This window comes from Dasypus novemcinctus, chromosome 4 (assembly GCF_030445035.2).
Source record: "Dasypus novemcinctus isolate mDasNov1 chromosome 4, mDasNov1.1.hap2, whole genome shotgun sequence".
Taxonomy (NCBI): Eukaryota; Metazoa; Chordata; class Mammalia; order Cingulata; family Dasypodidae; genus Dasypus; species Dasypus novemcinctus.
The window spans coordinates 101,317,210-101,330,123 of NC_080676.1; the positions used below are offsets into that span (position 1 = coordinate 101,317,210).

General features: G+C 39.0%; 1 protein-coding gene across 9 annotated transcripts in view; it reads left to right on the forward strand.

Moving 5' to 3' along the window:
* Positions 1–1,884: 1,884 nt before the first annotated feature.
* Positions 1,885–12,914, forward strand: part of SENP7 (SUMO specific peptidase 7) — a 222,365-nt gene continuing 211,335 nt past the window's right edge. For 5 of the 9 annotated variants that reach the window (XM_058295924.1, XM_058295926.1, XM_058295927.2 and 2 more), the window contains exon 1: positions 1,898–2,086. In XM_058295924.1, coding sequence (XP_058151907.1) covers positions 2,047–2,086 — 40 coding nt within the window. In that variant the 5' untranslated portion in view covers positions 1,898–2,046. Of the gene's footprint in view, positions 2,087–12,914 lie in introns of all 9 variants that reach the window. The other 4 variants (XM_058295925.1, XM_071214857.1, XM_071214858.1 and 1 more) reach the window with 4 other exon arrangements.

Here is a 12,914-nt window from a genome sequence, read left to right on the forward strand (position 1 = left end):
TTAACTTCTTACTGCTAAACTTTAGAGCCACTTTCTTTTATGGAAGCTACTAGCTTTGTGGGAAGTGGATTATTCCTACTTAAGTTTTCCTTTTTTATGTTTCCATATCTCAGCTCTATTTCCATCCTTTGCAGTTAACTTATTTCTTACAATATTGGCTAATGAATTAAATCAGCTTGATTCTTGAGTCAGTTAGCTTCTTTAATTTCAAAGTTGAATTGTGAGAAAACTGAAAATTCTGATACTTTTCAGTGAGGAGTGTTTCTATTTGTTAAACAGAAATAAACTAGTGCCTGTAAATGACATCCATAGTGAAATTCAATCTCAGCAAGCCTTGTACATTCCTGCCTTTCAGTCTTTCCAGCCCTGTAAGACACTCCTGCAGCCCAATATCCCAAAGAACCTGGGACTCATCTCTACCTCAGCATTTACCACGTTGTAATTAAGATTGCAGGACTCATGATGCAGGAGACTCAGCTATAGTCTTTCCGTGATTCTACAAAAGTTCCTTTCCCAATCTAGTCCTTGGTAAAAAAGGGTGTGTATGAAACCCAAGGATAGACAAAAGCCCAATCTAGAATGGAGCATTCCATTATCATTTTGCCTCTTATTTAGAATGCTCTGCTAGGGGCGGCGGACTTGGCCCAGTGAATAGGGAGTCCTTCTACCACATGGGAGGCCCGAGGTTCAAACCCTGGGCCTTCTTTGACCCGTGTGGAGCTGGCCCATGCGCAGTGCTGATGCGCGCAAGGAGTGCTGTGCCACGCAGGGGTGTCCCCTGTGTAGGGGAGCCCCACGTGCAAGGAGTGCGCCCCATCAGGAGAGCCACCCAGCATGAAAGAAAGTGCAGCCTGCCTAAGAATGGCGCCACACACACGGAGAGCTGACACAACAAGATGACACAACAAAAAGAAACAGATTCCCTTGCCGCTGACAACAAGAGAAGCAGACATAGAAGAGGTAGCAAATAGACACAGAGAACAGACAACTGGGGTGGGGGGAGAAAGGGAGAAAAATAAAAAAATCTTAAACAAAAAAATAGAATGCTCTGTTGGATTTTGTTATTCTCATTGTGATTAAAGCATACATCCTCCCCCCCTTTTTTTAAGGTACCTGGGATTGAACCTGGAACCTCCTACATGCCACACAGGTGCTCAACCACTGACCTACACCCCTCCCCACACTTTCATTTTTAAGTTACTCAAATATTTACATTACGCTAAATAAAATTAGTTTTCTAAATTGATTTTCCCTTTGGAAAGACTTTAAAAATAACTACGCTAAATGTACAAGAACGTCCTTTTTTTTGAGGACATTACCATATAAGTATCCTAATAGATGCTGACCGAATTCCAGTTTACAACCACCCACTTAATATTATAATACCAGTATTTTATACTTACAAAATTGAGGTCTAGCTGACCCTTTCTCGGGCCTCTAAACATAGATCTCTATTACCGTGACATGTTTTCCCTCATCAGCTGACCTAAATTATTTCCACTCTGCCAAACATTAATTAGTAAGGCTATTATCACGTGATTTTTGCTCATAAAAATTTTTTTTGAGTTTCAAGAAGCGCCTTGAGAAGAAACATATAGAAAAGGCCGCGAGAAAACTAATAGTGCAAAAGGAATAAGGTCTTTTTCTCATTTTTCTGGAACCACCACGCGATCTCCATTGAATCGGAGGAATTCCTAAAATTTTCATGCCTTAATTCTTTTGCCGACCTGATCCAAAGCCTTTGAAGGTCTGCGGCTAAAACCCCGTTCCCAGCATCAGTTCCTCACAGTGGGGGAGATATAGAAAAAAGCAATAAGAAATAAGCACTTGAGGTGACAGCCCGCAAGAAAAACAAGTCCCAGGAAGTGATTTCCGGGTGGAGGTAGGAGGGGCAGCTGATTTCCGGTCGGAGGACTGGCGGCGGCTCTGGCGCAAGCGCAGTTCGCACTTTCTTGGCTTTTTCTCTCTCCCCTCCCCCCTCCCCCAGCCTAAGGGGTCCTGAGGTGACGGCGATTTCAACTGCGACTCCAAGAGGAGTAGGAGAAGATGGACAAGAGGAAGGCCGGGCGACGGCGATCCTCACCCGGTGAGAATGGGTCGGAGAAGGGCTGAGCACATTGTCCCTCACGCTGGGTAAATGGGAGGTGCTGGCGGCGACAGTGCTGCGGCCCCGAGCCGCGGGGGGCGGGGGCGGAGAGCGAGAGGAGGGGGCGAGCACAATGGAAGACTCCGGGATCGCTCCCGCCCCTGCGAGTTGCAGACCCAGTCTTAGCTGTCATCGAAGCCTCAGTAGCTCTTTACCCCACCACCTCTTACATTTTTTCCCCTCCTCCTGCCAACACCCTCCTTGAGTCTCCTCGGCCCTCGGATCTTCCCGGTTTGCCTGCAGCTTTCCTGCCACGCCTTCCTCGTAATTCCACCAGTGTTCCAGTTTGATTTCCAGCTTCTCAACGCCTGACCCCACTTTCCCCTATTCCTTTGATTCTCGATTTGGCCTGCCTCCCAACATCTCCCTCCCCTCCTTCCTCCGGCAGGTAGTAGAGGCTGCACAGAAGGAAAGGCGGGGCTTGGTAATTGACACTTCATTCCTAAAATAAATGCTGAAATTTCTTCCTTACTGACCGGTTTAATAGCCCTTTTCTCTTCCAGTCTACTCCAGCTTCTTCCGAAGGTGATTAAAAAGCCGAACAAAGGATTTGAAGCTGTGCTTCTGTTGTCCCTTTATTCTCAGCTTCTTTGTTTTTGAAGTTGCTTTAAGGTTTAAGTGACGGTATTTGTGTACTGTGTTTTGGAAACACATAGTTGGAGTTATAAGTTGTAAGGTAGAGTTCCTCCCAGTCAACACGTTTTTGTTAAGCATCTCATCTTTTAAGGGTTCCCCAAGTCCTCGAGGACTCCACCTTTCTGAAGCTTACAGTCTGGTACGCAAACTAACACCGGCTGAATCAATTATTTCACTTCATTTTCTCATTTCCTATGGTACCGTTTATTTTTGTAGAGACAGTCTTAATTACACATTTATTTAGGAGTGCCCTATGGTAGTGAACCTCAAACATGATCAGCCTTAACCGCAAAGGAGAGCGAACACGAATATTTGGTGATATTGCCTGAAGTAGTCAGTAGAAACCCTGAAATCTCCTTTCATAAACAGCCAATGTTGTCATTTTTAAAATGTAGTTTAGAGATATTCTTTGCCTTTGAAAGTCTATGCATGATAAATGTATAGATGGATATATGTGTATGTTTATAAATGCCCCCAGTAGATCAGTGTTTACTCCTCCCCCTCAAATTGTAAAGTAGAGCTGACATATTAAGGAAAATGAGCAATGTTTATCTTTTGCCATTTGTGTGCTTCCTAGCACAGAGCTTTAGGGGGTAATCATACCTCAGTTTGAGATGCACAGCTTTATAGTTTTTTTTTTTTTTTTAACAATAAATGCGTTTCACTTGGCTTAATGCATTTTTTTTTTTTTTTGGCTGGGTCGGGTGGAGGGGGTGGGCGGACTGGTTATTAGCCCTGTCCTCAGCAAATTTCATTTCCTTTTGGAAATAGATATAAATATACCTATTTATATGGTTATACTTAGATATTTATTTCAATTAACTTTCTGCAGGTAGTTGTGGGAAGTGGATTTGGAGAAAAAGCTGTTTTTTTTTCTTTATTTGGGAAGTATGTTTACAGAACAATCATGCATAGAATACATCCTGTTGACAGGGTGCATTGGTGTGAAACATTTGTTGCAATTGATGAGAACACATTTTTATTATTGTACTAACTATTCTTAAAAGACATTGATATTTATGTTAGGCCTCTGGAGTGGATTTTCTTTTTTTTTTTTTTTTCCCTGATAACTTCCCTTTTGAATATGTCCCTTCTGAAAAGTAAATGCTGTTGATATATAATAAAAACCATTCTCAATTCAGGATTGACCTAGCTCTGGTTTTAAGAGATGAACATTAATTTTTAAGAATTATTTCCTTTTCTTAATAGTGTATTGAATTTTTCCGTATAAATTTTCAGAAATAAAACAAATGGTCAGTTGAAATGGAATTCTGTGGATTCAATATAGCAGTTATATACATTCATTTGCCATTTCATTGGGAGTTTTTGCTAACTGGAACTCAAATGACTGAAAGTGACATTTATAGACATCAAAATCCCATAAGTACTTGAAGAGACGAATTTGATTAATAAAACTAGAGTAATCCTAAGCTAGAGGCAGAAACAGAAGGGAAGTAGTAGAAAGAACGCAAACAAGACATTAAGCTGCTGCTGAGACTGTACTGGCCTTCCCTACACTTTCTCCTAAACCAGGAAGAACTACAAATGTATTTCTTAGAACTCTTTCAGTAGCAGCAACCCAATTCCAGTTGGTTTAAGCAAATTCAAAACATTTATTTATGGGCTCACATAACTAATAGTTGTGGGAGTGGGATGGCATGGCTATATCTGCTTAACGCAGCGGTTTTCGGTGTGATGTCTGGGTTCTTGAGATTTTATTGCATGGGTGAAGTCAAAACTATTTTCATAATTCTAAGACACTGTTTGCCTTTTTCCTTTTATTACATGTGTACAGTAGAGTTTTCTAGAGGCTACAAGATATGTATTGTAACAGATTGAGTGCAGAAGCAAATAGGAAAATCTAGCTGTATTCTCTTAAGCTAGACATTAAAGAGATTTGCAAATATATAAAACAGTGGCATTCTCAGAAATTTTTTTTTTGAAAATAGTTATTTTTGTAAAAATGTATTATGTAAACGGGTAATGGGTCTATTGTTACTTTACATGAATTAATACATATTTTTTAAAAAAGAAAAATTCCTTATGTAGAAGAGCTGCAAAGACTCTGATTACCATATTTTTCTGGAATGTGGCTGCAAATCAGGAATTAAGCACAAAAGCAAAGGAGAAATCATGAAGAATGTGTATTAAAGTTTACTTAATTTACTCATGACAGACTTTTTAGGCCTTTCTCCAGAGTATATTTTATCTATATTTAAAATTATTCATAACTCTGTAAGCAAGAATATCTTGTTTCCAGGCTAACAGCATATCAAAGATGGCAAATTTGATGGGGATACAGATATAAAAAGTTATTGGCTACCAGAGGTAGGTTCACTAGCAGTTCAATGAAATAGTAAAGTGCTTAGGAACAAGGAAAAATGATCATTAAAACTAGTAACAACAACAAAAAATGTATCTGAGTCATGGATCACAATTTTCGAGTAAGTTTTTGAAATAAAAGAGCCATATTCAAATGAATTTTGGGTGTTCATTCCACTGGTGCTTCAGGTAACATCCTTGAGAGAACTAGAGAACAGTGTTCACTCATTTGTAATTAAAGATACATCTGTTTTTTGAATACTTAGATGCTAGGCACTGTCCTATGAGCTTTACAAAATTTCTTTCAAAAGCCCTATGAGGTGGCTATTATTTCTGATTTACTGATGGGGAACCTGGGACTTAGGGAGGAGCTGTTACAATAACTAGGAAGAAACACAGGATTCAAAATCTGGTCTTTCTGATGACAAAATTCTGTAATTTTAACCCAGAAGAAATGGTGGAGGATGGAATCAAAGGACAGTTCTTCGAGACATGTGGAAAGAAGGGAAAATGGATAAAGATATGAAGAAATTTTGAAAAGTTAAAAGGTAGAAGTAACGTCTACCATAGTGAAATAGGAGGAAAGATAATGTTTAGAAACGAGGGACTTTTAGGTAGAATTAGGAGATTAAATAATGAAATAGCTATTAGATATACTAGAATAGGAGGCCAATTAGGGATGAATAAAAAGTATTAAGTAATTTTGAGGTCTTAGTTAAAATGTGTGTTTGTCATGGTAGTTTCAGTTTTTACAAATATGTGGCTTTCTTCAGTAGTGCTAAGCATTTGAAGAGCAAACACTTAGGGAAAAATGAGGTGGCAAGATATAGTAATGAATGGGTTCATTGAGAATGAGGAATTGGCGGGATCATAAAACAGTTTGTTGCTGAATGAGAGGGCACAAGTTCATATTGGAGAATTTGAGAGGGGGAATAATTTTCCTTTCATCCCTACATGATTGCATATTGCTGAAATGGGACGTGTAGAAGGTTATGGGAGGTGGTATTTTAAGGTATGTCTGCTGTATTGGATGAGTTGGTTCATGGAGGTTTTTGTGCTTCAGAATAATAGAGTTTGAGGATAGAGGAAAAATATGAAGCAAGTATAGTAGTGTTTTAGGAATGTTGAGGAGGGTCATGGGTCATTAGATTGCAGTTACATATGTAAGTGGGGGAGTATGTCCAATTTATGAAAATTTGAAAGAAGGAATTACAGTAAAGATAGTATAATTGCCATTATCTTTTTAGTTTCTATTTCTTTAATTTTTTCCTTTTTTAAGGACCAAATTAAATTTAATTGATAGTTCTTTTTACAGATACCATTTAAAAATTAATTGGAAAAAAAGAATTGAAAGAGCAGAAGTTTTCAATCCCTCTGAAGATAAAAATTAAGTTTTCTAGCTAAAAGTACAATATACATTGGGCTTTTAAAAAAAGTTATCCCTCCTTCTCAATTAATCTGTATACTTAAACGTTGGTTCTTTAAGCCATTACAGCAAATGCTCTGAGAGAAAGTTTTTTTTTTTTTTTAATAGACTTGGAAATAAAGCAAAACTTAAGCCTTAAAAAGTGAAGGATTCTTTTGACAATAAACATGTTTTCCATGAATACATCTATCAAAAACTTAAGAAGCAGAACAAATCATTCTGTGAAATTAAAGAAGTACTTCACGGAGATAGAAGAGGAAATTATGCATGAAAGCCATTATAAAATCTTTTATGCATGTAAAAGTGTACATTATATAATGAACACCTGTGACCCTACCACCCAACTTAAGAATAAAACAGAAAAAATAGTTAAAATCCATTGAATACCTCTTTCCTGTTGAAATTTCTTCCATTTCCCACAGAAATAACCCTTTCCTGACTTCGATGTTTATTTCCATGCATTTAAAAATACTTTTAATATATACGTATGTATGTATATATCCACACATAAAATATGTTTTGCATATTTTAAATATTTTATACCATTTTTATAAATACTATCCTCAAGAATGCCTTTTTAGCCTAACTTTATGTTTCTGATATTTTTCCATTTTTTTGTTGATATTTATAGCTGTAGCCCTTTCATTTTAACTGTTATGTAGTAGGCGTTGATTTTTTTCATTCTTTCGTAGTGGAAATTTTGCTTTTACCAGTTTTGTTCATGTCTCAGTGTATATATAGGAGAATTTCCTTAATTTATCTATCTTGGAGCAGAGTTGCTGTGTTGAAAGTTATGTACATCTTTCCTAGATGTTGCTAAATAGTTCTCCAGAGTGGTTTATTGATTTATACTCTGACAATAAGTGAATAAGAGTTTTGTGGTTCCATATCCTTGACATTTCTACATGTTGTCTGACTTTAAAACTTTTGCTAATCTGGTAGATGTGAAATAATATTTCATTGGTGCTGTTTTCTTTTAAAATCACTTTTATTGAGATATTTGCATTCAATGAGTGCACCCATTTAAAAGTATACAGTTTGATGACATTTGACAAATGTAAAAAATGTCCAAGTGATTACCTCCCCAATCTAGATACAGAACATTTTCATCATCTCAAAAAGTTGATTCATGTTGATATTTGTATCAGTAGTTCATTCACTTTTTAAATTGAAATGTAATTCACATAACATAAAAGTCACCATTTTCAAATGTACAGTTCTGTGGTTCTTAGTAGATTCACTTTGTTTTGCAGCTATCCCAGTATCTAATTTTTTAAAAATATTTATTTTTTATTTATTTCTCTCCTCTTCCCCCAATCCTCCCATCCCCCCATTTCCCCATCCTCCCCAGTTGTCTGCTCTCTATGTCCATTCACTGTGTGTTCTTCTGTGTCTGCTTATATTCTTGTCAGCAGCACTGGGAATCTGTGTCTCTTTTTGTTGCGTCATCTTGCTGTGTCAGCTCTCCGTGTATGCGGCGCCACTCCTCGGCAGGCTGCATTTTTTTCATGCTGGGCTGCTCTCCATGCAGGGTGCACTCCTTGTGCGTGGGGCTCCTCTACACGGGAGACACCCCTGCGTGGCACAGCACTCCTTGTGTGTATCAGCACTGCGCATGGGCCAGCTCATCACATGGGTCAGGAGGCCCTGGGTTTGAACCCTGGACCACCCATGTGGTAGGCCAACGCTCTGTTCATTGAGCCAAATCTGCTTCCCCCAATATCTAATTTGAGAACATTTTTATCACCCTCAAAAGAAACCTTGTACCTTTTAGCAGTTACTCTTCATTCCCCACTCCTTCTATCACCTGGAAACCACTAATCTACTTTCTATCATTAAGGATTTGCCTGTTCTGTACATTTCATATAATGCAGGCATACAATATTTGTTCTTTTGTGTCTGGCTTCTTTCATTTAGCATAATGTTTTCACGGTTCATCAATGTTATAGCATGAATCAGGATTTCATTCCTTTTTTTTAAAAAGCAGTTTTTTTGAGATACATTCATGTACTATACATTCCATTCAGAGTTTTCAAGCCAGACACAAAAAACAAATACTGTATGATTGTGCTATTATGAACTAAAAATATTGTGAAAACTCATGAAGTTAATAACTAGAATATAGGTCACCAGAAAATAGAATGAGCTTAGAGAATGGAAAGCTGAGAGTTAATCTGTGCAGAATTGTTAAAAAGGTTATTTGGAAATGAAAAGGTGAAAGCACCTCATAGTGTTTATAACCAGCAGCAGTATTTTATGAGTATGACAGTGATTGAAAGGGCAAGTTTAAAGTTTTTATATTACAAGAAGGAGAGCTAAAAATGTAACATGGGACTATATAGTAGTATAGTAAAACCTCATGTAAAATATGAATATGAATAATACTGCATATATGATTTATTTTTGGAAACTGAACAATGTATGTTAATGTTACAAGTTATTAATATCAGGCAAAAAAAATTGTGCTAAGTGAAAGAAACCCAAACACAAATTACTACATATTGTATAATTTCATTTATATAAAATGTAAATACAGATCAATTTATAAAAATGAAATTAGTTTAGTGGTTATGTAGGACTGGGGAAGGATAGCGGGATTGAGAGGTGACTGCTAAGGGGTGTGGAGTTTTTCTTTTTGGAGTAATGAAATTGTTCTAAAAAATTTTATGGTGATGAATGCACAACACTGTGATTATACTAAAAGCTGTCGATTATACACTTTGAATAGATTATATGGTATGTAAATATATCTCAATTAAACTGCTTTAAAAAAAAGTTAACTCAAAATGGTCAATGGACCTAAATGTAAGAGCTAAAACAATAAAACTCTTAGAAGAAGAAAACATAAGAGAAAATCTTAGAGAGTTTGGATTTGGCAATAGATTCTTAGATATGACCCCAAAAGCATGAGCAACAAAAGAAAAATACATAAATTGGACTTCATGAAAATTATAAATAGTTGTGCATCAAAGGACATTATCAAGAAAGTGAAAAGGCAACCTATAGAATGGGAGAAAATGGTTGCAAATCATATCATCTTATATGGATTTACTATCCAGAATATATATACAACTGTAAGTCTACAAAAAATAAACCATTTAAAAAATAGGCAAAGGATAGACGTTTCACCAGAGAAGATATATGAATGGCCAATAAGCACATGAAAAGATGCTCAACATGATTAACCATTAGAGAAATGCCAACATATTTAGGACCATTTTAAAAAATGTTTTCATCTGGAATGTTCCAGGTCAGATTCTTCTCATCGATGGTTTCTTTCTTTTTTTCTTCAATATATTTTTAATTTATTTTTAAAAGATATGTAGATCACACGATGGTTTCTTTTTTTTAAAAAAATATTTATTTATTTCTCTCTCCTTTGCTGCCACCCGCCCAGTTGTCTGCTCTCTGTGTCCATTCGCTATGTGTTCTTCTGTGTCTGCTTGTATTCTTGTCAGCGGCACCATGAATCTGTGTTTCTTTTTTGTTTTGTCATCTTGCTGCATCAGCTATCTGTGTGTGCGGTGCCATTCCTGGGCAGGCTGCACTTTTTTTGTACTGGGTGGCTCTCCTTATGGGGTGCGCTCCTTGCGCGTGGGGCTCCCCTACATGGGGACACTCCTGTGTGTCACAGCTCTCCTTGCGCGCATCAGCACTGCACGTGGGCCAGCTCATCCCACGGTTCAGGAGGCCCTGGGTTTGAACCCTGGACCTCCCATGTGATAGGTGGACTCCCTATCCATTGGACCAAATCTGCTTCCCACACGATGGTTTCTAATGTTTTATTTATTTGTATTTTTTAAAGAATTATTTTATTTATTTATTTATTTATTTCTCTCCCCTTCCCCCCCACCCCGGTTGTCTGTTCTTTGTGTCTATTTGCTGTGTCTTGTTTCTTTGTCCGCTTCTGTTCTTGTCAGCGGCACGGGAATCTGTGTTTCTTTTTGTTGTGTCATCTTGTTGTGTCAGCTCTCCGTGTGTGTGGTGCCATTCCTGGGCAGGCTGCTCTTTGTTTCGCGCTGGGCAGCTCTCCTTACCGGGCGCACTCCTTGCGTGGGGGGCTCCCCTATACACGGCACTCCTTGCGTGCATCAGCACTGCGCATGGGCCAACTCCACACAGGTCGAGGAGGCCCGGGGTTTGAACCGCGGACCTCCCATGTGGTAGACGGACGCCCTAACCACTGGGCCAAGTCTGTTTCCCTCTAATGTTTTAAAATTCTCTTTCCCTGAGCCATTGCTTCCTCTTTCTTTGTATGTTTTGTAATCTTTTGTGGAGAGCTGGACATTTTAATATTTTTAAATATTATCACTGGAATTTAGACTCCAATGTGTCTGTTTCTTAATCTTGTATCTGGCTAGTGTTATGACAGAGCTTTCTTTGAAGGTCAAGGCTAACACTCAAAAAAAGGAGAAAAAGGACAATAACCTTCTCAGAAAAGTTTGCAGATTGACCTAAGCCAATGCTTTACTTTGGAGCTTGTGCATACAGTGAATTTGGAGAATAACTCCAGGCCAAAGCATAGGGGCTTCCTTGGTCCTTTGTGCTCATTTATCTTGTTTTAGGTATGCACATTTTACCCTAAGAATTTCTCTGTTTACATGGATATGAATGTCCCCTCTTCTCTCAGAAACAATTTCCTCATGGTCTTAAGGACTGCACTGTTTGTTCTAAAGCTGGAATCCTTTGCCACATGCAGCTCTGTTAACTGCCTTTTACTCACAGGGCAAGTTCGGGTACAGTGAGTCCTTCAGGACACCAGCAGATAGAGCTGGCCGGACATACATACTCCCAGTATGTGCACAGGGGCTACTCTGTTCCATCTGGAATTGGGACCAGGGATCAACACTGGTGGGTGTCTCTGTGCCAAGCTGGTGGGGGGATAAGATTGGGGCTGTCAGGGTGGCAGGAGATCCTTCTGCTTTTTAGTGGCCTTTTTCTTGATTTAACACTCACTCTGTACTGCAATCCTTTAAGTATTTTCTGGAGCTTTGGGAAAGATATTTCTGCTAGTTCTTGCTGGTTGTTTCAAGCTTTTGTGGGGGGACAGATCCCTGACAAAGCTTTTACTCCACAATCTTCATCACTTGGTTTTATATGTGGGAGAAGAATCTTCTTGAGAGTGTCTTAAAAAATGTAGACAGTAAAAAGCTAGAATTTGTTTAAACAAAGGTGCAGGAAATGTTCAAGGAAAAGATTCAGAATATAAGGAAATTTTATTGGCTCTGGAACATGATTTAGTAGGCTATAGATGAAATGGCAGAAAATGCAGGCTAGAGGATAGAGTTGAATTAAATAAGAGATAAGGGAATAGCAAGGTTATATACTAGAGGGATTGGCATCTAGGGTGGTATATGTGATTCTCAGGCCTTCCCACATGGGAGGTCCCAGTTCAGTTCTGGTGGCTTCTAAAAACAAAACAAAACAAAACAAAACAAAACAAAAACACAAAAAACCCAGCAAGCAAACGCACAGAGAGTAAATACTCGGGAGCTGATGTGGCTTGGATTGAGCACTGGTTTCCCACTTATGAGGTCCCGGGTTCAATATCTGGCCCTGGTTAAAAAAAAAAAAATTAGAGGGACATGGTAACACAGAGAATGAGTATGGACAGGACTGAGAAGCTCCAATGGTCCATACTGGATACTTGGTATACTGGTGCTGTGTCAACCTGCCTTCCAGTTTGAAAACCCTAATTTGGGTCCTCAATAATTCAGGAGTCGGGAAATGGACTTGGCCCAGTGGTTAGGGTGTCCGTCTACCACATGGGAGGTCCGCGGTTCAAACCTCGGGTCTCCTTGACCCATGTGGAGCTGGCCCATGCGCAGTGCTGATGCACGCAAGAAGTGCTGCGCCACGCAGGGGTATCTCCCGCGTAGGGGAACCCCACGCGCAAGGAGTGCACCAGTAAGGAGAGCTGCCCAGCGCGAAAGAAAGTGCAGCCTGCCCAGGAATGGCGCCGCCCACACTTCCCGTGCCTCTGACGACAACAGAAGCGGACAAAGAAACAAGACGCAGCAAATAGACAAAGAGAACAGACAACTGGGGGGGGGGGGAATTAAATAAATAAAAATCTTAAAAAAAAAAAATTCAGGAGTCTGACTGATGTGGGCTGCTTCATCCTGGTTAGTGCATGCTGATATTGATTGGTAATGGAATGTCCTTCCCTTCTGTTTTTCCCTATTTAAAATATATCCTTTTTTTAAATTTGTTTCGCCCCCTCCCCTGCCCCAGTTGTCTGTTCTCTGTGTCCATTTGCTGCATGTTCTTTTGTCCGCTTCTGTTGTTGTCAGTGGCATGGGAATGTGTCTCTTTTTGTTGCGTCATCTTGATGCGTCAGCTCTCCGTGTGTGCGGCGCCATTCTTGGGTAGGCTGAACTTCCT